The sequence below is a fragment of the Protopterus annectens genome, chromosome 4.part0 (assembly GCF_019279795.1).
Source record: "Protopterus annectens isolate FY-2018-M chromosome 4.part0, PAN1.0, whole genome shotgun sequence".
Lineage (NCBI taxonomy): Eukaryota > Metazoa > Chordata > Ceratodontiformes > Protopteridae > Protopterus > Protopterus annectens.
Window position 1 is genome coordinate 466,311,758 of NC_056733.1, and position 22,700 is coordinate 466,334,457.

General features: G+C 42.7%; 1 protein-coding gene across 1 annotated transcript in view; it reads right to left on the reverse strand.

The window, feature by feature from the left end:
• TRAFD1 (TRAF-type zinc finger domain containing 1) overlaps nucleotides 1-22,700 on the reverse strand; it is a 1,071,672-nt gene that overhangs the window by 45,374 nt on the left and 1,003,598 nt on the right. The window contains exon 10 of the mRNA XM_044069751.1: nucleotides 10,034-10,355. Coding sequence (XP_043925686.1) covers nucleotides 10,034-10,355 — 322 coding nt within the window. The remainder of the gene's footprint in view (nucleotides 1-10,033; nucleotides 10,356-22,700) is intronic.

Here is a 22,700-nt window from a genome sequence, read left to right on the forward strand (position 1 = left end):
GCAGTTCACATAGATAAGAGAGAACCAAAGGAACAACCACAGAGTGGGTCCAGGTTAAGAGAAAGACACCAAATAGAAAACCTCTTCCATTTCGATAAGTAGGATTTCCTAGTAGTGGGTTTCCTGGCCTCCTGCAAGACCCTAAGCACATCCTCAGAAAAAAGGTGTCTGTGTGGAATCAAAATCCTATCACAGTGTCAGCTGAAGAGTGGACAAATGGGGATGTCTTGTGTGAGTAGGTCCACCCTGTGAGATAACTTGCGATGATTGCCCTTTGCTAAATGCAGAAGAGGGGAGCAATGCTGTTTCGGCCAAAAGGGAGTCACCAACAGGATTTTGGGAGCATCATGTTGTATCTTGCACAGGACTTTTGCAATGTGGGGAAGGGGAAGGATCATCCCCTTCCAAGAAAAAGAGAGGGCCATCCACCTTCCAAACTGGAGGACCTGGGATGCTGGCACAAAATCAGAGGAAGTTGTCTATTCAGGGGGAAAGCAAAAAAAGATCCATTTGAGTACCACACTGGTGGAGAATGTCCAGAAACACATCCTTGTGAAGCCTCCATTTGTGGGATTGAGTTATGGACCTGCACAGAGTCTGCCATAATGTTTTGGGCTGAAAGAATGTAAACTGCTTGAAGAGTCATTTAACACTTGACAGCTATTTCTCACACCAGGATTGCTTAATGGCAAAGAAGAGAAGACCTTATCCCCTATGTTTTTTTGACATACCACATCACTGTGGTATTGTCTGTAAACATCTTGATAAGTCCTGGGGAGAAAAAAGGATTAAAGGCCTGAAGAGCCAGCAGAAGAGCTTTTGTCTCCTTGATGTTGATGCAGTCTTCTTACTGATGAGGCAACCAGACTCCCTGCACCTGTAAGGCAGCTGAAAGCTGCTCTCCATCCCACATCTGAAACATCTGTGAACAGCTCCTGAGAGGGAAGAGGTGGATAAAAAGGGAGCCCTAGACAGAGTTAACTGCTGAACCCACCACTGAAGTTCCTGCTTGTAAGACATGGAAGAAGAGGAACTAAAATATCGAGGGGATAAGAACGCTGAAGCCAAACTTGACTTTAGAAACCACTGAAGTCTTCTCATGTGGAGTTTGGCAAAAGGGAGCATAGGAATGGAGGAAGCCATGAAACTCCAGAGGTCTCAGATATTCCCTTACTGTTACTGAGGTCAGAGGAAGAAGGGATTGAAAAAAGGAAATGACAGTTAGGGCCTTGTAAGGAGGCAGGGATGCCGGCATAGTAACAATCTGGATCCTGCACTCCAGAAAGACATGATCCTGAGAAGGAGTCAGAAAGGACTTTATGAAATTTACAGTGAACCCCAGTCTCTCCAGGAGGGAGACTGGAAAATGAAGAATTTGCAACAAAGTTTCTGGAAAAAGAAGCCTGAAACAAGAGGTTGTTCAAGTAGGGAAAGACTTAGATCCCCCTTAGCCTGCAAAAAAATAATCACAGGAGCAAGCATTTGGTGAATACCCTTGGGGTAGTAAAAAGGCCAAAGTGCAAAGTAGATAACTGAAAATGCCAGGAAGCAACAGAGAAAAGTAAAAAATTCCTGAATTGGGGATGAATCAGGATATGAAGAAAAGCATCCTTGATTTCTAGACACACCAGATAAGCCTGAGGAAGCATAAGAGGGAACAAAGTCTGAAGGGACAACATCTGAAAAGAGGGGACCTTCAGAAAAGTGTTTAAATGAGACAGGTCCAGAATAGTATTCAAGTGCCCCCTTTCCTGGGCACCAAAAAACATTTTGGAGTAAAACCCTTCCTTCCTCTGCAAAACTGGAACTTCCTGAATAGTTCCCAGAGTCAACAGATCCCGAAGCACTCTTGGAAAGAAAGGCAACTATTCCTGAGGGGGCTAAGGAATGCCCATAAAAGGAGGAGGAGATTTCCAGACCATGAAATACCCATGGCGGATAATGGACAGAATCCAGGAATCCTGAGTAATCTTTAACCAAACAGGCAGAGAAAGAAGAATGCGTCTGAGAAAAGGATAGACAGCACCTGGTCTGTCAGGAAAAAGGAGACTTCCGTGGTACAGAAGTTTGGGTAGCTTTAGCAGTAGCTGGCTTCCTACCCTTAGAGGGAGGGCAAGGCTGCCTACAAACAAAGGCTGGCATACTGGGGCAATTTCTCTGAAATTTAGGCACAGGAGAAACAAAAACATGTTTAAGTTCCTACCCTTATCCTGAAGAGACAAATAAACCAACAGCAGCTTCTCCAAACAAGTGTTTGTTGTCCAGGGGAGCATCCATCAACTTAACTTTAATATCAGGCAAAGGTTGAAGCTGAGCCAGGAATATCTCCATCACAAAAACAAAGGCAGCCGCCTTAGAAGAAGCATCTGCTGGATCCTAACTACACTTAATGGAATGGCAAGCCACCTGGGACGAAGTCCCTAACAGACAAAGAGCAGAAATCTTTCATTCAGAGTTTGAGAGATCAGAAATTACCTAACAAGCCTGGGAAAAATAGCCAAAATGTACCTGGATATGTGGGTCTGATAAACTGACAGCTGTACAAGATAAGGTAGCAGAGGTATAAACCTTCTTACCTAGCCTTTCCATAGTTCTGATGTCTCTATCCAGAAGGAAGTAACTTAGTAGAAGGCAGCAACGGAGATGGCTTATTAGAAGCCACAGACACCATAGAAGGGTCAGTAGAAGGGCACCTATATAGAAATTGACAGTCCTCGGGTACTCTATAAAACCTATTAGATTTCTTGGGGACAGGGGGCTGTGAATCAGGAACCTTAGATGCAGTAGAAAGTACAGTTGTGTACACTTACCATAAATGTAGATGCTCAAGTGCATTCACTGTTGCAGTCATCACAGTTGGGTTATCTGCCTGCAGGTAAGCCCTCAGTCAGCCCGAATACCAGAGACTTAGTATTTCTGCGTCGGTTGCTGTCGCTTCAGGACTGATGTCAGGTCATCAGGGGTATAAAAACAGGCAGCCGATAGCATTACATCAGTTTTTCTTACCCTAAATGTCAGGAGCCCCCTAAATAGGGAGCTAAGTTATGGTGGGAAAAAAACACCACCAGTAAAAAGTAAATACCAAAAGCCCTTTAAGAGGTGAGTAATAGACATAGCGAGGAGAGAGAAAGAGACAGAGAGACAAGGGGGCTGGAGGGAAGGAAACCAGGACTGCAACAGTGAATACACTCAAACATCTACATTTATGGTAAGTGTACACAACTGTACTATGTTCTTCATGTTTCACTGTTGCAGTCTTCACACTTGGGTTGATTCCCAAAGCTGAAGAATGGGTGGAGGCAGTCAAGAAGAGTTGATGCTGGCTAGTATGCCCTGCAGGACTGCTGTTGCAAAACCCGCCCTGGATTTGGAAAAGATAGGCAGGTGGTAATGCTTGGTGAAAGTGTGAACAGAACTCCAGGTAGCAGCTTCCAGAATGTCTCTGGTAGGGACTCCCCTGAGGAATGCTGTAGAGGTAGAAGTTGCCCTAGTGGAATGCGTTGGGTTCCCATGGTGTTTGTAGCAGAAATGGATACGTGATATCGATTTGTAAATTGCTTGTTTTGCAATGGCCTTGCCCTCTGCCCCTGGTGCAAAACTGACTAATAACTGGTCAGATTTCCTGAAGGGCTTAGTCCTATCAAGGTAGAATCTGAGCCGTCTGTGCACATCTAAGGAGTGCAGGATCCTTTCCCCTTTATTTTGAGGATTAGGGAAGAAGGTTGGCAAATGGACAAATTGTTTGAGAGCTACACTGGACACCACTTTAGGCATAAAGGAAGGGTTAGTCCTGAGGGAGACCCGGTCAGCATGAAAAATAATAAAGGGTTCCAACACCCATAAGTATTTGTAGCTCAGACACTCTTCTAGCTGATGTGATGGCCAGAAGCAAGGCTGTTTTCCAAGAGAGGAATTTTAACTCTGCTGATGCTGCAAAAGTTCAAAGGGAGGGAGCGTGAGGTTTTCCAGTACAAAGTTAAGGTCCCAAGCAGGGATGGGGACTCTCCTTGGTGGCCTTAAGTTGTTTGCCCATCTCAGAAACTGTTTGATGAGAGGGTGAGAGAAGAGAGGTGGCTCAGTGTTGTAATGAACCAAGATGGAAGAGGCATGGATCTTAATGGAAGAGAAGGATAGGCCCCTATGGAGTAGATCTGCTAGGTAATCCAGGATTAGAGGTAAGGAGGGCAGTGATGTGTCCTCGCCTTTAGATTGACTCCAGGAACAATACCTTTTTCCACTTATCAGCATAGGATTTCCTTTTACTGGGTCTTCTGGCTTCAAGAATGACGTCCAGCACCTGCTTGCTTAGGCTGGTCACTGGGGGAATTCAAGGAATAAGCCAGGCTGCAAGATTTAGGGTTTGCAGTTGCGGATGCAAGATCTGTCCCTCCTGTTGAGTGAGGAGGGTTGGGATCTGAGGTAGGTGCCAGGGTGGCACCTGTGACAAGCTGCACAGTAGTGGGTACCACTGCTGACGTGGCCAGTCCGGGGCAATCAGGATTGCCCTTGGTCTGTCCTGTCTTACCCTGAGTAATATTCTTGTGAGAAGAGGCAGAGGGCGAAATGCATAGATTGAGAGGTTTACCCACTGGAAGGATAGGGCATCCACTTTTGGTGCAGAATTTGCTGAGCTGGTGATTGTAGGGAGAGGCAATAAGGTCCACCTCCAGGGTCCCCCATTTCTGGGTTAGAAGGCTGAAAGTGCTGGGGTCTAATTGCCACCCGTGTGGGTCTAGGAGATTTCTGCTTAAGTCATCTGCCAGAGAGTTTTGTTTGCCTGGCAGGAATTGAGCTTGCAGATGAATATGCATGTCCAAAGCTGTATTCCACAGGGCCATGACTAGCCTGATGAGTGGGTAAGAGTGAGTTCCCCCCTGCTTGTTGATGTATCACATAACTGTGGTGTTGTCTGTCTTTATTAGCAGAGGTCCTGGTGAGAGTAGGGAATCTGAAAACTATCAGAGAGTGCTAAACAGCTAGCATCTCTTTTTGGTTGATGTCCAGATGAATTTGACTTGGGCTCCAGTGGCCCTGAATGCACCTGTCATCCAGATGTGCCCCCAGGTGTCTGTGGTTAGGGTCTGGGCGGCGTGGGGTTGAGTAAAGGGAAGTCCCTTGTTGTGGTTGCATGCTGCTGCCCACCAAAGAAACTCTGTCCTTAGACAAGGTATGATAGGTATGACGGTTTCCAGGAATGTTGGCACAAAAGACTAAGTACCACTGAAGTTTCCTCATATGCAGTCTGGCATATGGAATTAGCAGAATGCAAGATGCCATGAACCCTGGGGCCTGCAGGATTTTCCTTGCAAATAGCTGGGTTCTGATGGCCATGTGAGTGAAGTATCCTATCAGATAGGCTTGTTTTTCAGGAGTAAGGAATGCCATCTGGGATGCTGTGTCCAAGCTTGCGAGCAGGAATACAATATTTTGACTGGGGACTAGTTTTGATTTATTTTCGTTGATAGTGTACCCCAGGTAGGTTAGAAGGTTCTTTACAAAAGTTAGGTGCTGCAACAGTATTTCCTGACTCTCTGCCTGAATCAGGCAGTCATCCAAGTACGGGTAAATTTGAATTTTTCTCTGTCTGCTGTAGGCAATGGCTGGAGCCAGGCATTTTGTGAATACTCTGGGAGCAGTGGATAAGCTAAAGGGAAGTGCAGAGAACTGATAATGCATAGATCCCTGCCCTGAAGCATAGGAATTTCCTGCATGAGTCCCTGATAGGGATGTGCAGATAGGCTTCTTTTAGGTCTAGGGTGGCTAACCAGGCATCTTTGGACAGCATAGGAAGAAGCTGCTGAAGGGTGAGCATTATGAATTTTGGTACCACCAGGAAGGCGTTAAGAATGGAAAGATCTAGGATTGGGCACCAAGTGTCCTCTTTTCTGGGTACCATGAAAAGTCTGGAATAGAATCCTTGACCTATCTGCTCTGCAGGAACAGGCTGAATTACCCTTATGGAGAGCAGGGATTGAACTTGGTTTTGTGCCTCTGCCCACTGGTTTGGAGGAAGGTCCGGGAACCCTTTTGGGATTGGCAGTGAGTGGAAGTAAAATTTGTACCCCTGGGATACAATGTTGAGGACCCATCGGTCTTTGGTGATGGAAGTCCAGTTTTTTGCAGGATGGGCAAGTTTTTCTCCTAGGGGCACTAGCAGTTCGGCAGAGGTGAGGAGTAGAGTTGAGAAGTCGTTGTGAACTCTTTCTGTAAGGGGGTGGGGCTTAGCACTCCCTGTTTTGGAAGTGGGGGCACTCCACTGCTTAGATCTCTGCATATCTTGAGACTGTAGTCTGGGGGGGGGGGTGCTATTTCCCCTGGGTCTAGTTTGGGATGGCCTTAAGGGGGCTGGAAAGGACCAATGCTTCGGGAGGCAATGCCTACTGAATTTAGGCAGCTGTACTTGCAAGAAATCTTTGACTGTCTGCATAGATTTAGCTTTTTTCTTCCATCTTTTTAAGAACCTCTTCTGCTTTGGTGCAAAACAGATTGTCCTTGTTCAAAGTAGCGTCTAGCAGTTTTGATTTGACATGGTCTGTCAAGGTCTGCTACTTAAACCAAGGATGCCTTCTCAGTACAGAACCAGTGACTGCTGCCCTGCAAGATGCTTCTAGGGCGTCAAAGCCACACTGCAAAGTATGCTTGCTGACTTGGCTTGCAGAATGCATAAGCTCCTCTAATTCTTTATTTTCTGCACAGTCTGTAAAGGAAGCTAATTTTTGTTTAATAAGATCCATAATATGTTGCTGGTACTTCAGCATGTGAAACTGGCAATTCAATGCCCTAACGCGAGCATTGCAGAGGTGTACACTTTTTACCCCATCTGTCTAAATCTCTGGAATCCCAGTCTGAAGGGATGGGATTCTTAGCTGTAGTTGCTTTTATACCTTTAGGCCCCTGGGAGATGACTTCTGTGTCAGCAGTAGGATTTTTTAAAAGAAATTTGTGAGAGTCAGGAACCCTGTAGTACTTATCTGCTTTCCTAGGAGCAGAGGGTAAAGTGTCAGGAGTTAGACTAGATTCCATAGAGACATCCACAACTGGGGGTATTGCTAAAGGTCTATGTTGTGGCACATCTAAAAATTCTGAGTCTCTTTTTGGACTGAGGATAGTCTTGCCATTCCCAGGGGAAATGCTCTCTTAAAGTATGTAAGGTTTCACCAAAAGAAAAATCCTCTGGGGAGAAGCAGAGGGAATGGATTCCTCTGCATCTGAATCCACAAAAGCAGATAAAGGCATATCTTCATATTCAGAAACCTCAGAGTTGAACTTGGTCTGTTAAAGCTGCTGGAGACAAGTCTCTTTTTATCTTAGCAGGGGAAGGCTGGCTTCCCCTAATCAGCATAATCAGGTCTTCTGCCATTTTAAGCATTTGATGCTGTTGCATGGAAGCAGGTGCTTGACTTTGGGTCGTCATTTTTTAGGCATAGCTCATACTCTTGGCCTTAGAAACTCTAGTTTTAGACAGAACTGAAGATGCGAAAGAAGTCATTGGTTTGTGTCGATATCAGTAGTGCAAAGAACTTCCTGAGAACCTGGTGCTTGCACAGCAGGTCTGGACCCATCCAAGGTAGAGACATCCACAGGTTCTGTAGTCAAATAAGAGTCTTGCGGCATTCCGGACTCTGAACGGGTCTCGGTAGAGGCTGTGAATCCATTGATGCGGGCATCAGGGGCTGCAACAGCGCTTCACTGTGTACCAGAGAACTGGTGACTAGCTTAACAGAAGCGTCATTGGCAGTTTTGGACCTGTGCAGTCTGTCTTTGTCTTTATCCTTACATTTTTTCTGAAGATCTGTAGTTGGATGGCTTACTGAAGCCATTTCGGAATACGGAGATCGGGAGCAAAAGTATTTAGCAACAATAAGGGCCCGAAGATGAATAGTTCGGGCATTGAACAAAGCACAAAACCAACAGCAAGGTACGTCGTCGTCTGGGCCTAAACAGGTGATGCAGTAAGAATGGAAATCTCAGTGTGGTATTTGCTTTCCACTGGCAAGACAATTGTTAACTTTTGCTGACACTGGTTCGAGCAAGAAAAAAGGATCCCCAACGGGGTACTTAGCTTTAGAAGACTTCAGGATGATTCAATTCGGAAATGAAAACTCAGGTAGCGAACGACCGGCACGCATGCTAACTGCTTCTGCTTCGGGCTCCTCAGCAAGAAAGACTGATGTAATGGCGTTGGCTGCCTGTTTTAATAACCCTGATGACCTGACATCAGTCCTGAAGCTACAGCAACCGACGCAGAAATACTAGGTCTCTGGTATTCGGGCCGACAGAGCTACCTGCAGGCAGATAACCCAAGTGTGATGACTGCAACAGTGAAACACAAAGACCATAAGGAATCCAACAAGGCAGCCAAAACAGGAGGAACAGCAGAAGGTCTAGGACAGTCCATTTGCAGGAGCTCATAATACCTCTTCTGTACCTTAAAACCTAGGCACAATCCCATTTAAAAAACTCCATCATTCTGGAGATTGCGTTTCCAAAAGAAATGTCCTACTGGTAGCTAGCAGACTAGTAGAGTCCTCTTCCTCATATCCATAGTCTAAAGGAGAGGGATTCCAAAATGAATATTCAAGGGATTCCTCATCTGAATCCACCTCCTCCTCAGAAGGATCCTGTTCCCTGGTTCTTTCAAGTGGAGTGGAGGACCAAGAGGGGTTGGAACAGAGACCCCATGAGGAGGTTTCAAAGCCATCAAAGCAGTAAACAACCCATGAGTAAAATTCTGCCATTCACTCTGCAGGTCCTTAGGAGCTGGAGAAATATGCTTAGTCTTTTGGTTTTTCTTCAAGAGCATGTCCGCCTTATAAAACTTAGAAGGCTCTGACCCTGGCTGGCATTCAATAACTGTAGTTGGAACGTCCTCCCTGACCAAAATCTGAGGAACACCCCTAGGCCCCTCAAAAATAATCAGCTGTGGTTCTTTGAGCTTCTGAAGTGGATGTCTGCAAGGCCTCCAAGGATGTGCATAAGGTCGGCCCATACCGACCTCCAAAAGGGTTGCGACAAAAGAATCCAGTGGTGGAGCTGGGCGAACCACTTGCCTTGGGAGAGAGGTCTGGTGCAGGCTGCAAAGCAGAAGAATCAGACCTAGGCTTCTTGGTCTTCTCCACAAACGGCTATCCCTCATAGCAGGAAATTCCTTCCATAGCATCTTTAGCTAAAAGCTTAAGAGTTGATTCTCCAAATACAAGGCCAAGGAAGAAAGCCAACTACGGAGTATCTTAGGAACAAATGTCTGACAAACTGAACATGACATATGGTCGTGGGAATTGCAGAGACAAAATAAGCACTGCTCGTGACAGTCTTTATGGGGAACCTGTCTCCCGCACTGACATTTAGCCTTTCTGGGTGATGTAGAAACCCAACAAGCAGCAATACAAAAAGAAGACGGCTTGGTGAACCAGCAATGGAACAGGTGTTCAGGCCAAAGATTAAGACAAAACATTCGGACTGGTGGCAAAACACTTCTGAGGATGGCATGTCCAGACGTCACCTTTAAGCCCTACATTACACGTGAGGTACATACGTGTGACATACAGCATAAATTAAAGCAATCTAAAGGTTTTGGTATACTGACCAGACACTGGGCCACCCTTGGCAGGGGATCCCTATTGTACAGAATACTAACAGTAAAATGGAAGGACATCTTCATGGTACCTGCACACTGCACAGTTAAGGTCAAATGTGTTGCATGTCAGCACCACATATGAGTAACAATGAATCCATCAGTTAAGGTTCCTCTAGAATTCGGTTGTCCCATAACTGGTACTCAAGTATACTCACCCTGTCAACAACTGATTAGAATCTAGCATTAGTTGGGTAATATGTTGTTTGCAGGCAACAGCTCATGTAACAAAATTCTGACAGATTCTGATGGCTCACAGCAACTTAAGTACTAATGTGCAACTAATTTTACACTCAATATGCTTCTTAAATAAACCAGGCAAAAATACGGAAAATTACTTTTAGAACAATTTTCAAGTTAACCTATCTGAAAACAAGAAAACAAATGGAAAATATTTACCTTGGTCTACCTCTATGTGGTGATGCTCTGGAAAAATTAGGATCGTTTTTTTCCATTAAAGTTCTACTAGATCCATTGGATGTATAAGTACTCTGTTTGAATTCTGAAGGGTTCTTGTTATTTTGCGTTTCAGTACCAACTTGAGTGGTAAATGTTCCTTTTCTTGAAGGATTCTTAAAAGTGGAACTCCCTCCAGTTACATCTGGTGAAAATTTCTGGGGTGCAGTTCTGGAAACACTGACTGATTTAGCTGGTATACGGGCCACTGTTCTGATAGGTTTGCATGGTGATACGCTATCTAAATAGCTACCATCAAAATCTTCTGTGTAAAAAAAAAAAAATTTTAAGAAATGAAGATGTGATGAAAGAATGCAAGTTCCTAGGTCAACAAACTGTTGTAAACATTGACAAAGTTGCGTACAGTACTTACCATAACAGCAGATCTTTGAAGAGGCTTGACTAACTGTAAATTACTAGTTATGTACTTAACCATAACTTGGCGTCTGTGTTGTCCATTTTCAGTCTTCCTCACTACAGGGTCTAGGATCTGATACGGCCACTTTCCAAAAGACTTCAGATCCAAGCCTCAAGTGCCTCCCCTTACCCATAATCCCCTAGAGCATACTTAAGCTCTCAGATTGAGTTTGCTGCCTTCTACATGCATACATCTGTATGAAACTACAAAAAAATAAAAAGTAGTAGTAGCAGTGAGTGCAAATGTTGGCAATAGGTAACCAAAGCACAAAATCACAAACAAACCACGCCAACAATGTCACAAGGACAAACAAGAACACTTTAATCTCTAGGTCTACGTCACAGAGCTTTCAGGTTATCACAACCCTTCCACAGTGTGTAATAAAACAATCTTTTCAACACAAATTTAAATCTCATTCAAAAGACACAGCTAACCAATCAAAACCACTTTCCAATTAATCCATTATATAAATGTTCAAATTTAAAGAACAAATAAAACATATCCATAACAGATAATTCAAGTAACACAACCAATTCCATATTTCTTCAATAATGTTATACATATATATTATTAAAAATTCATTTATAAAACAAAAAATAAAAACAAAGTTTTTTGCACTATGTGCACAACTTCATCGGTCTATCATTTAAGATAGATTTAAAACTAATAGCTGCATTCAGACCTGGTGGTTTATCAGCATTCATTTTAAGTAACCACCTACGCTCAGCCATATCTAACTTATTAGAATGGTCTCCCTCCTCTTAAGTGAACATATATAACTTGGAATACTCTAAATCTAAACATGTGTTCACTCCCATTATCAATATTATGTTTTGCCAATGCATTAGTTAAAACTCTCCGAATATCAGACATATGTTCTGTAATACAATCTTTTAATTTTCTACTGCACTTGCCTACATAAAAGGTAGTGCATACCAAACAGGTAGCATGGTAAACTATTCTTTCTGTTGTACAAGTTGCAAAACCCTTAACTTCAAATAACTGCTTGGTTAATGGGTGTTGAAAGACTGCGTCTTTCTGTATATACTTACAATTGACACAACTACAACAGGGAACAGTGGCCTTTCTTAATGTACTCAAAGTCTTATTCCTCTTAACAGTGTTCATTTTCTTATAACACAATTGTTTAAGGTTCTTCTGTTTCTTAAACAAAAAATGGGGCATAAGTCCTAGAATAGCAACCATTTCTGGATATGCCCTTAAAATGGTCCACTTTTTTCTAATAATATCCATTACTTGACTGGTCCTCATATTATAATTTGTAACATATCTCAATGCGTTATTACTAGACTGTCTCTTAGAACAACTATAATACCCATCCTGTCTAAAGAAAGGTTTAGCTAATCCTTCCCTTTGACTATTCACATATGGCTTCACATTTTCTAAAAGGGTTTCCTGATAACATCTAGTTTTAAATTCCGCAGATAAATCCTCAATTTGTTCATAACATACAGATTAATTGGTATTCAGTCTGCTCACTATACCCTTAAATACGTGTCTTGGGTGCATGCTAGTTGTATGTAAAAATCTACTGGCCTGTACTTCCTTCTTAAAAGACACTTGTCTGTATAGCACCATTGTCCTTAGTTAAGGTGATGTCCAAAAATGTATTTTATTTTTAGAAAAATTTAATTTAAACCTCAGAAAGTCAGCAGTACTGTTCAAATAATCAATAAACATTACTAAGTCATCCTGGCTGCCTGTCCATATTAAAAATACATCATCAACAAAATATAAACAAATATATATATATATATATATATATATATATATATATATATATATATATATATATATATATATATATATATATATATATATATATATTACAAAAACATCACTTAATCCAAACTGACTCTCCCAACAGTTTACTACTAGATTTGCATAAGTATTAGCTACTGATGTTCCCATTGCCACTTCAGATTGCTGATGATACATCTGCTCATTAAACAAAAACACCTTCTTTTCTAATACTCTCTCAAGTAAATAACAGTTTCAATATTCCTAGCTGATAAATGCGAGGAGTGGCAAAGGAACTGTCTAATAGCTTCTATCCCAAAAGAATTGGGTATAACAGTGAACAGAGAAACTATGTCCAAAGTTACAAATAATAATCATCTTTTCCACTAATTTCAGACCATTTACATAGCTTGTTAAGAACATCTGTGACTTAGACCTACAGATTAAAGTGATCTTGTTGGTCCTTCTGACATTCTGGCCTGGTTTGTTCATGATACATCTGAGTGAAACTGCCACCACCCTAGTAATAAACAAACCACTGAAAAGGTTTAATATCCTGAGGAGGCTCAAAACCAAGAATCTGGGGGTTCTGAAAAATATCCAGGAAACTTCCGGGAACAAAAGCAGGGGGATGGATTGGGGATGGGTGACGAAGAATAAAAATGGACAACACAGATGCCAAGTTATTGTAAGCACAAAACTTATAAATCTGATGTTGTCCTTTTCATTCTTCCTCACTACTGGGTCAGAGTCCCCAGGTTCATAAGTCTTGGGTGGTCTTCATGGAAGAATATGATGGAGCAATACTGAACCAAAGTAGCTCTAATTCTGGAAATAATGACCAGCTTGTAATGAGTTACAAATGTGTGTATAGTACACAAAGTGGCTGCTGCACAAATATCATTAAGAAGAAGATGTGGAGGAAAAGACAGCTGAAGTTGACATGGACCTGGCTGAATGGGCTTTAGGTGGGTGAGGCAGACTTAGACCTTTGGCATGGTAAATCAATGAAATGCAGTCAGTAATCCATTTAGCTAAAGTAACAGACACAGTCTGTCCTAGACGACTGGACGAAAAGGACACAAAAAGCTGATCCGACCTTCTATGTTGCTTTATTCTGTTAAGATAAAAATGTAATTGTCGATGCACATCTAAAAGGTGTAGCATATATTTTGTTTGAAAACTTAGGAAAAAAGACCGGGAGTTGAACAGATTGGTTAAGGTTCGACTCAGTGGCAACCTTGAGCATGAAGGATTAGTTCGAAGAGCTACTCTGTCCTTGTGGAAGACAACACAAGTGGGGTTTGCTGATAACACCTGTAATTCCAAAATTCTCTTTGCCAAAGTAACCGCTACAAGCAGAATAGTTTTCCAGGAAAGATTTTAAATCACAGGTACTTGCTGTCTCAAAAGGTTTCTGGGTAATCCCTGAAGGACTACCGTGAAGTCCCACTGTGGAGAAGATTCTTTGACTGGAGGTCAGAGAAGGAAACTCCCTTCAAGAAGACTTTGCACAATTTAGTAAAAGGCAAGGAAAAATGTTGGCTTCCTGAGTGAAAATTAGATATCGGCGCTAACTGGAACTTAATGATGGAAAAACTAGCTCCTTGATCATAGAGGATGCTAAGGAAAAGTAAAATGGCTGGGATTGAAGCTGAAAAAGGGTTAATGTTCTCTTTACAAGTCTATAGAGAAAATCTTTTCCACTTACTCTTGCAGAGTTTTTTAGTGGAAGACTTCTAAGAGGCCAAAACGATGTGACGTAATGGGGAAGCGAACCTGGACTGTATCAATCACTGGAATTGGAGAAACCATGCATTTAGTTTAAGGGTGTGGAGATTGGAGTACTGGAGTTCTGATGGGAGAGACAGGAGATCCCGAGAGGTCTCCAGAATCCAAGGAGAATACTTGAAATGAGACCATAGAAAGGGAAACCACACCTGGCGAAGCCAAAAAAAGGGCAATGAGGATGACTGAGCTCCTCGACTTGCTCATTTCCTAAAGAAATCTTGGGATCAGAGGAAGAGAGGAATAAGCAAAGAAGAGATCTGGGGACCAACTGTGGACTACGTCATCCCTCGGTGACTTCCCCCTTGCTGCACTTGTTGAGGGGACAGCAAGGCTGGCCCCAATGGCTGAAGATTCTGTTCGCTATCGACTGGTTGAGGGACCACTCATGAGGCATCAGAATGGACCTGCTGAGTCTGTCCGTCAATATGCTGTTTTTCCCCGGGTACGTACATTGCAACTAGAAAGTGGTCTGAAGAGATCACCCATTCCCAGACCCTCAAGGCCTCCTTGCATAACAGGTAAGAATGAGTTCCTCCTTGTTTGTGATTATACTAGACAACTGACATGTCTGTGTGCATAGCAATGGTCTCTAGATGGAGGTAGTCCTGAAAGGCTTGCAATGACAGGATGACTGCTCTCATCTGCAGGACACTGATACGCAACTTCATCTCTAACGGGGACCACATGCCTTGAACCAACTTCCCATTGAAATGTCCTCATCAACCCCAGGTGGGAAGCGTAAGCAGTCACCGTAGCTGTTGGCAGGGGAAGAGAAAGCCCTGCCCAAGCACAGTCTTGGCATAGAATCCACCACCGAACATGACGTTTGCAGATCAGCATGAGTTTTATAGGCATAGAAAGAGGATTACAGAGGACTGACCACTGAACCGCTAATGTCTACTGGAGAATCTGCATGAAAAACCTGGCCAAGGGGATTAGTATTATTGCTGCATACATGGATCCCAGCACTTGTAATACCAGTTTCGCAGGAGAAGGATGAGACAGCATGTCCCGGATCTGATTTCTCAAGGACAGAATTCTGTGTGTTGGAAGATAAGCTATTGTGTACAGGGTGTCTTAGTTGAGTCCATATGAATTTCAGATTTTGCACCGGAGTTGGTTTTAATTTTGTCAAGTTTATGGAAATTCCTAAAAAGTTTGAGATGTTCATTTGATAATCTCTGGCTTGAATTAGACGATGCCTTGTTGGGGCAGCAAGGAGCCAATCGTCTAGGTAAGGAAACAACTGGCATCCTGTGTCTCAAGTGAGGTGCAACCACTGCCAAGTACTTGGTGAACACCTGGGGGGCTGTGGTGAGAACAAAAGACAGTGCCCTGACCTGACAGTGATCAGCTCCCAGTTGGAAGAGCAGAAATTTCCTGAAGCACCACTACATTTTTATGTGATAGTACGTGTCCTGGAAATCTATGGTGCATATCCAGTTGTCTTTGTGCAGAAATGGCAGAATGGACTGTACCATAATCATTCAGAATGTGGATTTTTTCACATATTGATTCAGTTTACTTAGATCCAGGATTAGTCAGAGGTCCCTAGTTTTCTTTGGCATCAGGAAGTAGGAGTAAGTTCCAAATCTTATCTGTTCGGTCGGGACCTTTTAGATGGCTCTTTTTTGAAGCAGCTTCTGGATTTCTACGGCTGATGATTTCCTCTAACTGGGTGGAATGTCAGGGAGTTTCCTGTTTAGTCTTGGAGGCAGAAGGGAAAGGGAATGTAATAGCCTCTGGATATAATGAAAAGCACTCTTTCATTTTGTACAATACTTGTCCAGGCTTCTGGGTGCAGTGAAAAACATTCCCAGACTGCCTCCAGAGAAGAGCAAATGGGCAGCACTTCAGGAGTGCTGACAGGGCCTTTCAGGAAAGGAATCCCTAAAGCCCTGATTCTGCAGATCCCTCTGTCCATAGGGAGATACCTGCCATTGAAACCTCCTCCACTGCCTCTAGAAGAGGAATCACCCCGCAAGTCCTGGAAAGATGCCTGAGACTTGTAGAACCAAATTTTCTTGCCACCTTGTTTGTTCCTGAAGAAAGTACACCAAGGGGTAGAAAATTAGATTCAAGTGGCAGACAGGGTCTTTCCCCTCCTGCTTGCTGCACGCAACCTTTTCCTTAATAGATGGTCTAAAAAGGGAGGAACCATCGAAAGGGGCATTAACAAAGGCCATCTTAAAGAGTTTCATGAAATTGCAGAGCCTCATCTAGGCATGCTACCATATGGTTAGGCCCGAACTAGGTGCTTGAGAAGCACCTTCCGCTGCATGGGAAATTAACCTCATCGATGAGTTCACTATGGACAGAATGGCCAGCTGCGGAGAAATTTAAGGTTCTCCACCAACATGGACTCGGCGAGAGAATTTGAGCTCTCTTTGATCAAATCTCTCTGCAAACGGGTGGAATGGGCCATAAAATTCAAAAACCTCAGTGCGTAAGTAGCCAAGGCATACACTCGCTTCCCAAACCTGTCCATCATCCTGGACTCCCTGTTTGGGGATGGACAGTGGAGCTCTGCTGTGCTAGGCAACTCCCTTACTGCAGAATTGATGGTAGGTGGGTGGAGGTAGGATTTTATCTGGACATTTTGGAATTGGTTCAACAAGTCTGTCTCCTTCCATGCCCAGTGGGAGACAAGGTGGATAAGCTCATATGCTTTGGGGGGGGGGGTCACCCAAGATGTAGATGGGTCAGCCCCAACTGCTTTCAAAAACACAGTCTCCTTAGGAGAATAATTTTGGGCAGACCATCCACCTCTTTGCCTAAGGATTTCCATGATGTCCCCAAAGGAGACATGTTCAGGTGGACCAGAGAGATCCTTCCCCTTCCTCAAATTCTGTGCCCTCTGTGAGAGACTCCAAGGGAGAGAGTATGTGCCTCTTTTTGCACAGCCTCTTTTTAGGAACCTTCTTGGTGGGATGGCTCAGGGAGGTATCGGAAGAGTAGGGGAGTCCCTGAGCTGGGACGAACATGGAGACCTTCTGGCCATGACTGACCCGATGGAACAGGAATGATGGGCTTAGCACTCAAAGAAGGAGAATGGGCAATACGAATCAAGATAGAAAAGGACTGTTCTTTGGCTGCAGAAAAAAAACTTTCTACAACCTGGAAGGCTGACTGATCCGGAGAAACCTCTCCCTCCCCCCTCAAAGAGAAAGCCACTGAGGAGAGGAAGTCAGGACCAACCTCGGATCAATGCCATCTGGGGAGAATCAGACCCAAGCTCTCTACAGCTGAAGCACCTAGGGGGAGGGAATGAGCCAAAAAAATGGAGCCAAACCTTGCCCCTCAGATCCAGCACAGACCTCTCGAATCAGAGACCCTCTCTGATCTGAAGACAACTGAACCGAGCTGGTCACAGTGACTGTCGGATCCAAAGTTCAGGACTTAAGATCCAATGGCATGCCTCTCAGGGAATCTCAAATCCTTGGGCTCCAAAACTGATGGACAGATCAGAGGAGGAGAGAGTCACTGTCGGACTGCAGAGATCACGGATCTGGTCGGGGACAGAGCTGGAATGACCCCATCTGAATTTGAGCCCCAAGGAACTTCCGCATCATCCTGTCCATGTCAAGTTCGAAGAAGCTCCTGGAACAGCTAGACAAGTGGTTGAGGGCAGTCTTGAGGGCTTGGTCGGTATCTGGAGAATCTTGGGTGGTAGGGCTGGAGACACTGCCTGTAATGTCAGTTCTGGTGTATAGTCTCTAGCTCTCAGATCAGATCCGAGGCCTCAGGATCTGATGCTGGGACAGATCGTATGGGAGAACTGGTACTGGGAGCCGAGACCATAGGTTCAAAAGAAAGGGTAGGATCAGAGGTTTGAATCTCTGAAGTCAGATCCCACAAAGTCTGGTCTGAAATGCTTCTATGTTTCGAAGACTGCTCCGAGGAGGACGGAGGAGACCTGTGGTGTCGCTTCCTTGGCTCAGAGACCATCTGTTTAGTGGAGGTTTGAGTCTCAGCAGGCAACAGACCTTTAAGAATAAGCATGTTCCTTCAATCTGAGAGAGCCCTAGGACTGAAGGTACTGCACACAGTGCAAAGGATGTCCAAATAGGCAGCTCCCAAACAGTATCTGCACTTCTTGTGGGCATCAGAATTGGAGATCTTATTCCCACAAGTGCAGTTTTTGAAGCCAGTAGGTTTGCTTGGTTTCTCGAACATTTTAATTAAACACACACACACACACACACACACACACACACACACACACACACACACACACACACACACTTTGAAGCTATCCAAAAAAGGGTCAGCCGAGAAGACAAACCAACTTAGGTTCCTGACACCAGCGAAAGGCTAAAACCAGGGTCAAAACCAAAAAATTAACTTTGAACTAGAAAAAAAAGAGAACTTAGACCTTTTTTTAAAAGTAAACACATAATATAAAAAGATAATCTAAACACTTAAACCCACCCAACACGCACACAGTGTAATTCAATGTAACAAACAAGTTACACAGCAAGGAACAGAGAAAAATTATTAAATGAAGACTGAGATATTGGAAGAGTATACACACTACCTAACCTACCTAACACATGCATACTCTAGCTGAAAAAAACAATCCACACTAAAAAAAACTATTACAAAGTAAAAAAGGGAGGAGTGAATCTTACACTACACTATGAAAGAGAGAAAACAAAAGCAAAAGAAAGTTTCACTTAAATCACAAATCACAGAGAGGCTTGATCGTCTGTCTGAATGGAATGGTGGCAAATGAGATCTGAGGGCTTAGTGATGCTCTAGCGGATTATGGGTAAAGGGAGGAGCTTGAGGCTTGGATCCGAAGTCTGTTGGAAACTGTCCATATCGGATCCAACAGTCAGATCCCAGTCCCATTAGTGAGGAAGAATGAAAAGGACATCAGATTATTTGGGTTACCCATTACTGCATTCAGTGGCCCAGTGGATTTTTTTCTGGTCTATATTATAGCATCGCACGCTTACAAAAGCGAACAAAGATTAATCGACCCCATGTAAGCGAAAGCTTACAATGTCGAAACCTCAGAACAGCAATATAGCTGTTCCAAAAAAAAAAAAAAAAAACTTTAAAACATTACATAAATTGGGGGGCTGCGCCCCACACTTAAATATACCAACTCCGAGATCGCACTACAGTGCCGAAAACAGCAAAGTAACAGAAGCGGACAAGCAAATTTTTTTCCCAGGGAAAGGATTCACTTAAAAGCTGCTTCTCTATTTTGCCTTTTCGTTTTTTTACGTTCGATCAAGACGCATTCGACAAAATGCATCTGCGATCATGTAACAGGAACCCTTTTTTTCAGTGGTCACCATCTTCCCTAAAAGAACTAGTTTCATGCTTCTAAGAGTTCTTATACAGACAGCCCAAGACTTCAGTATTTAGCTAGTAGTGGCATTTCCCCTTCTTGGTTCTCCAAGTTTGTAAGCCACAGGAGGAAGTATATGCCTGTTACAGACAAATATCCAACAGTGAGACAACAAAAATGGCACAAATGACTGTAACAAATGAGAAATTCTTTGTTTGCATATACATATTCAATAACAGTAATATAAAACAATACAAGTCCAAACAAGGGAAAAGGCGAAGGAAAGATTTAACATTATGGTGACCACTTAAAGACCTACTGTGACAACAGCATTATAAAACTGCTCTATTTTTTTTTTTTACAGAAGATCACTGCATCAGTAAATCCTAATATCATTAGAACAACACTACTCATCTAATGATCTACTTAACTGAATAAACTACTAGAAACTTCAATAAAGGTGTCTATTCCTCCCATGCGGAAGGTATCAGAGAGATAGTCTCCTAGATCTGCTCGCTAAAGTGATTTTATCTGGACTAATCCTTTGTACTCTAAATCTTAACATCTATCTAGCATCCAAGACAATACTTAGTTACTGATTGAAAGTGAATGGTTATAGGATCCCCTGCAGAACAGCTAAGCTAAAACCTGTCCCACACTACACTGTTCTTACAACTTCTACAGTTTACCAAATATATGGATAATAGTCCATGTGACAGCTTCTGAAATTTATTTTCTGCAGAAACATTACTAAAGTTACCTGCTGAAACTGCTATAACTGTAGCAGAATGTAATATAACAGTGCCATGCAAGCATTTATGTCTACATATAACAAAATGCAATAAAGTGGGACACATACTTTGACAAGTATATTTTAGTTATTGGAAAACAACTTTTCCTTTCTTAAATGAGAGAGAGAACATGTTTTCCTAAAAGCAAATCTTCCTGGTGTAATATTTTAGTTTCTTACACAAATCTAGCCCCTTTCATTTTGGTAGCTCAGATAAAAAACAGTAAGAGGAAGAGTTGAAAGGACAGGTTGAGAAATACTGCTGAGACCATACTGGGCATGAAATCTGTGGGTGGAGGGGGGGGTTAGTCTTTAGAGACACTGTTGTGTTTTGAAAGACAGTACAGGGTTACTTTCACAGGAGAACTTAACCCTCTCTGAAGTTATAGAGACTAGAAAGAGTATTTTTCAAGACAGATACATAAGGTTATAGACTGTAGAAAGAAAATTTTTCAAGACAGTTGCTTAAAGTCCACTGTATCAGGTGGTTCAAATGTAGGTAAAGTTAGCTTTTCCTGCACTGCACTAAAATCAAAAAGGATAAGAAATTGTTTAGAGTGCATGAAATGAATATCACATGCATCTCCTAAGGAATGCCTTAACAGATGACTTGCTTGTTAAATGTGGATAGGATAGAACACGGGTAAAAACTATTGAATGTGGACATAAGTACTCTGATGGAAGAAAATGCTGTTAGATTCAGAAAGTTCAAGCACGAAAAAACCCTTTGGACTGGACAGTTCATTCAACATATCTAGGCCTTTTGTAGCTGTCCAAGAAACAACGTCCTTACTCTTTAACCATGCTCTGTACTAGGTCTTTGAGCTTCTTTTAAGATCACAATGACTTCTCCTCTGTCAAAGTTTTAACTAAGTATTAAATTTCTATCTCCCAAGCTGAGAGATTCAGCGTCTTAAGACTGGGATGCAATACGTTCACCTGGTGAGGACTGAGACTGGACTGCAATACTTTGCTCTGCTGTTGAGAATGTAATTAAGTTGTGTAGGGCTGTGGATGGAGATTGGAAAAATTCCTTAAAAAAGGGCTGTGAATGGGCAGTGGATAGATTCCTAAAGCGCTCATTCTTTTACACTCCAATAAAATAATTTTATAACTACAGCCATGGTGACTGTAGTGGTATATTTTGGGACTTGTATCTATTTTCTACACTGCTGTTCTTTGGGTACCGTGAACTACATTACTTTTCTTATTGTTTTTACACACACACACACACACACACACACACACACAGTGGAAATAAAAAGTGCACCCCCCCCTGTTAAAATGCCAGGTTTTTGTGATATAAAAAAACGAGACCACAATAAATCATTTCCAAACTTTTTCCACCTTTAATGTGACCTATAACCTGTACAATTTAATTGAAAAACAAACAAAGCTGTTAGGGGAAAAATATAAAAAATAAAAAACATACAATAAGCTGGTTGCATAAGTGTGCACACCCTTAAACTAATACTTTGCTGAAGCACCTGTTGATTTAATTACAACATTCAGTCTTCTTGGGTATACACCTGCCATCAAGTAAAGAGACTGATTAACCCCAAATAAAGTTCAGCTGTCCTAGTAGGATTTTCCTGACATTTACTCAGTTGCCTGTTACAGCAAAAGCCATGATTCTCAGAGAGCTTACAAATCATCAAAGGGATCTCACTATTCAAGGGAACAGTACAAAAAAATTTCCACAGCATTGGATATATCATGGAACACAGTGAAGACAGTCATCAAAAAGTTGAAAAAATATAGGACAACAGTGACAATGCAAAGAACTGGACATCCCTCCAAAATTGATGAAAAGACATGATGAAAACTGGTCAGGGAGGCTGCCAAGAGACCTACAGCAACACTGAATGAGCTGCAGGAATTCTGGCAAGTACTGTTTGTGTACTACATGTGACAACAATGTCTCATATTCTCTATATTTCTGGACTATGGGGGTAGGGCTGCAAGACGGAAGCCTTTTCTTACACAGAAAAACCTCCAGGCATGGCTAAAATTTGCAAAACAATACATAAAGTTTCTCAAAAGCATGTGGAAAAATGTGTTACGGTCTGATGTGACCAAGGTTGAACTTTTTGGCCACAATTCCAAACGGTACGTTTGGCTTAAAAACAATACTTCGCATCACCAAAAGAACACCATCCCCACAGCATGCAGGTGGCAGTATCGTGCTTTGGGGTTGCTTTTCTTCAGCTGGAACGGGGGCTTTAGTCATGGTGGAGGGAATTATGAACAGTTCCAAATACCAGTCACTTTTGGCCCAAAACCTTCAGGCGTCTGCTAGAAAGATGAAGAGGAATTTCCCCTTTCAACATGACAATGACCCCAAGCATACATCCAAATCAACAAAAGAATGGCTTCACCAGAAGAAAATTAAAGTTTTGGAATGGCCAAGCCAGAGCCCAGACCTAAATCCAATAGAAAATCTGTTGGGTGACCTGAAGAGGGCTATGCACAAGAGATGCCCTCACAATCTGACAGATTTGGAGTGCTTCTGCAAGGAAGAGTGGGCAATATTGCCAAGTCAAGATGT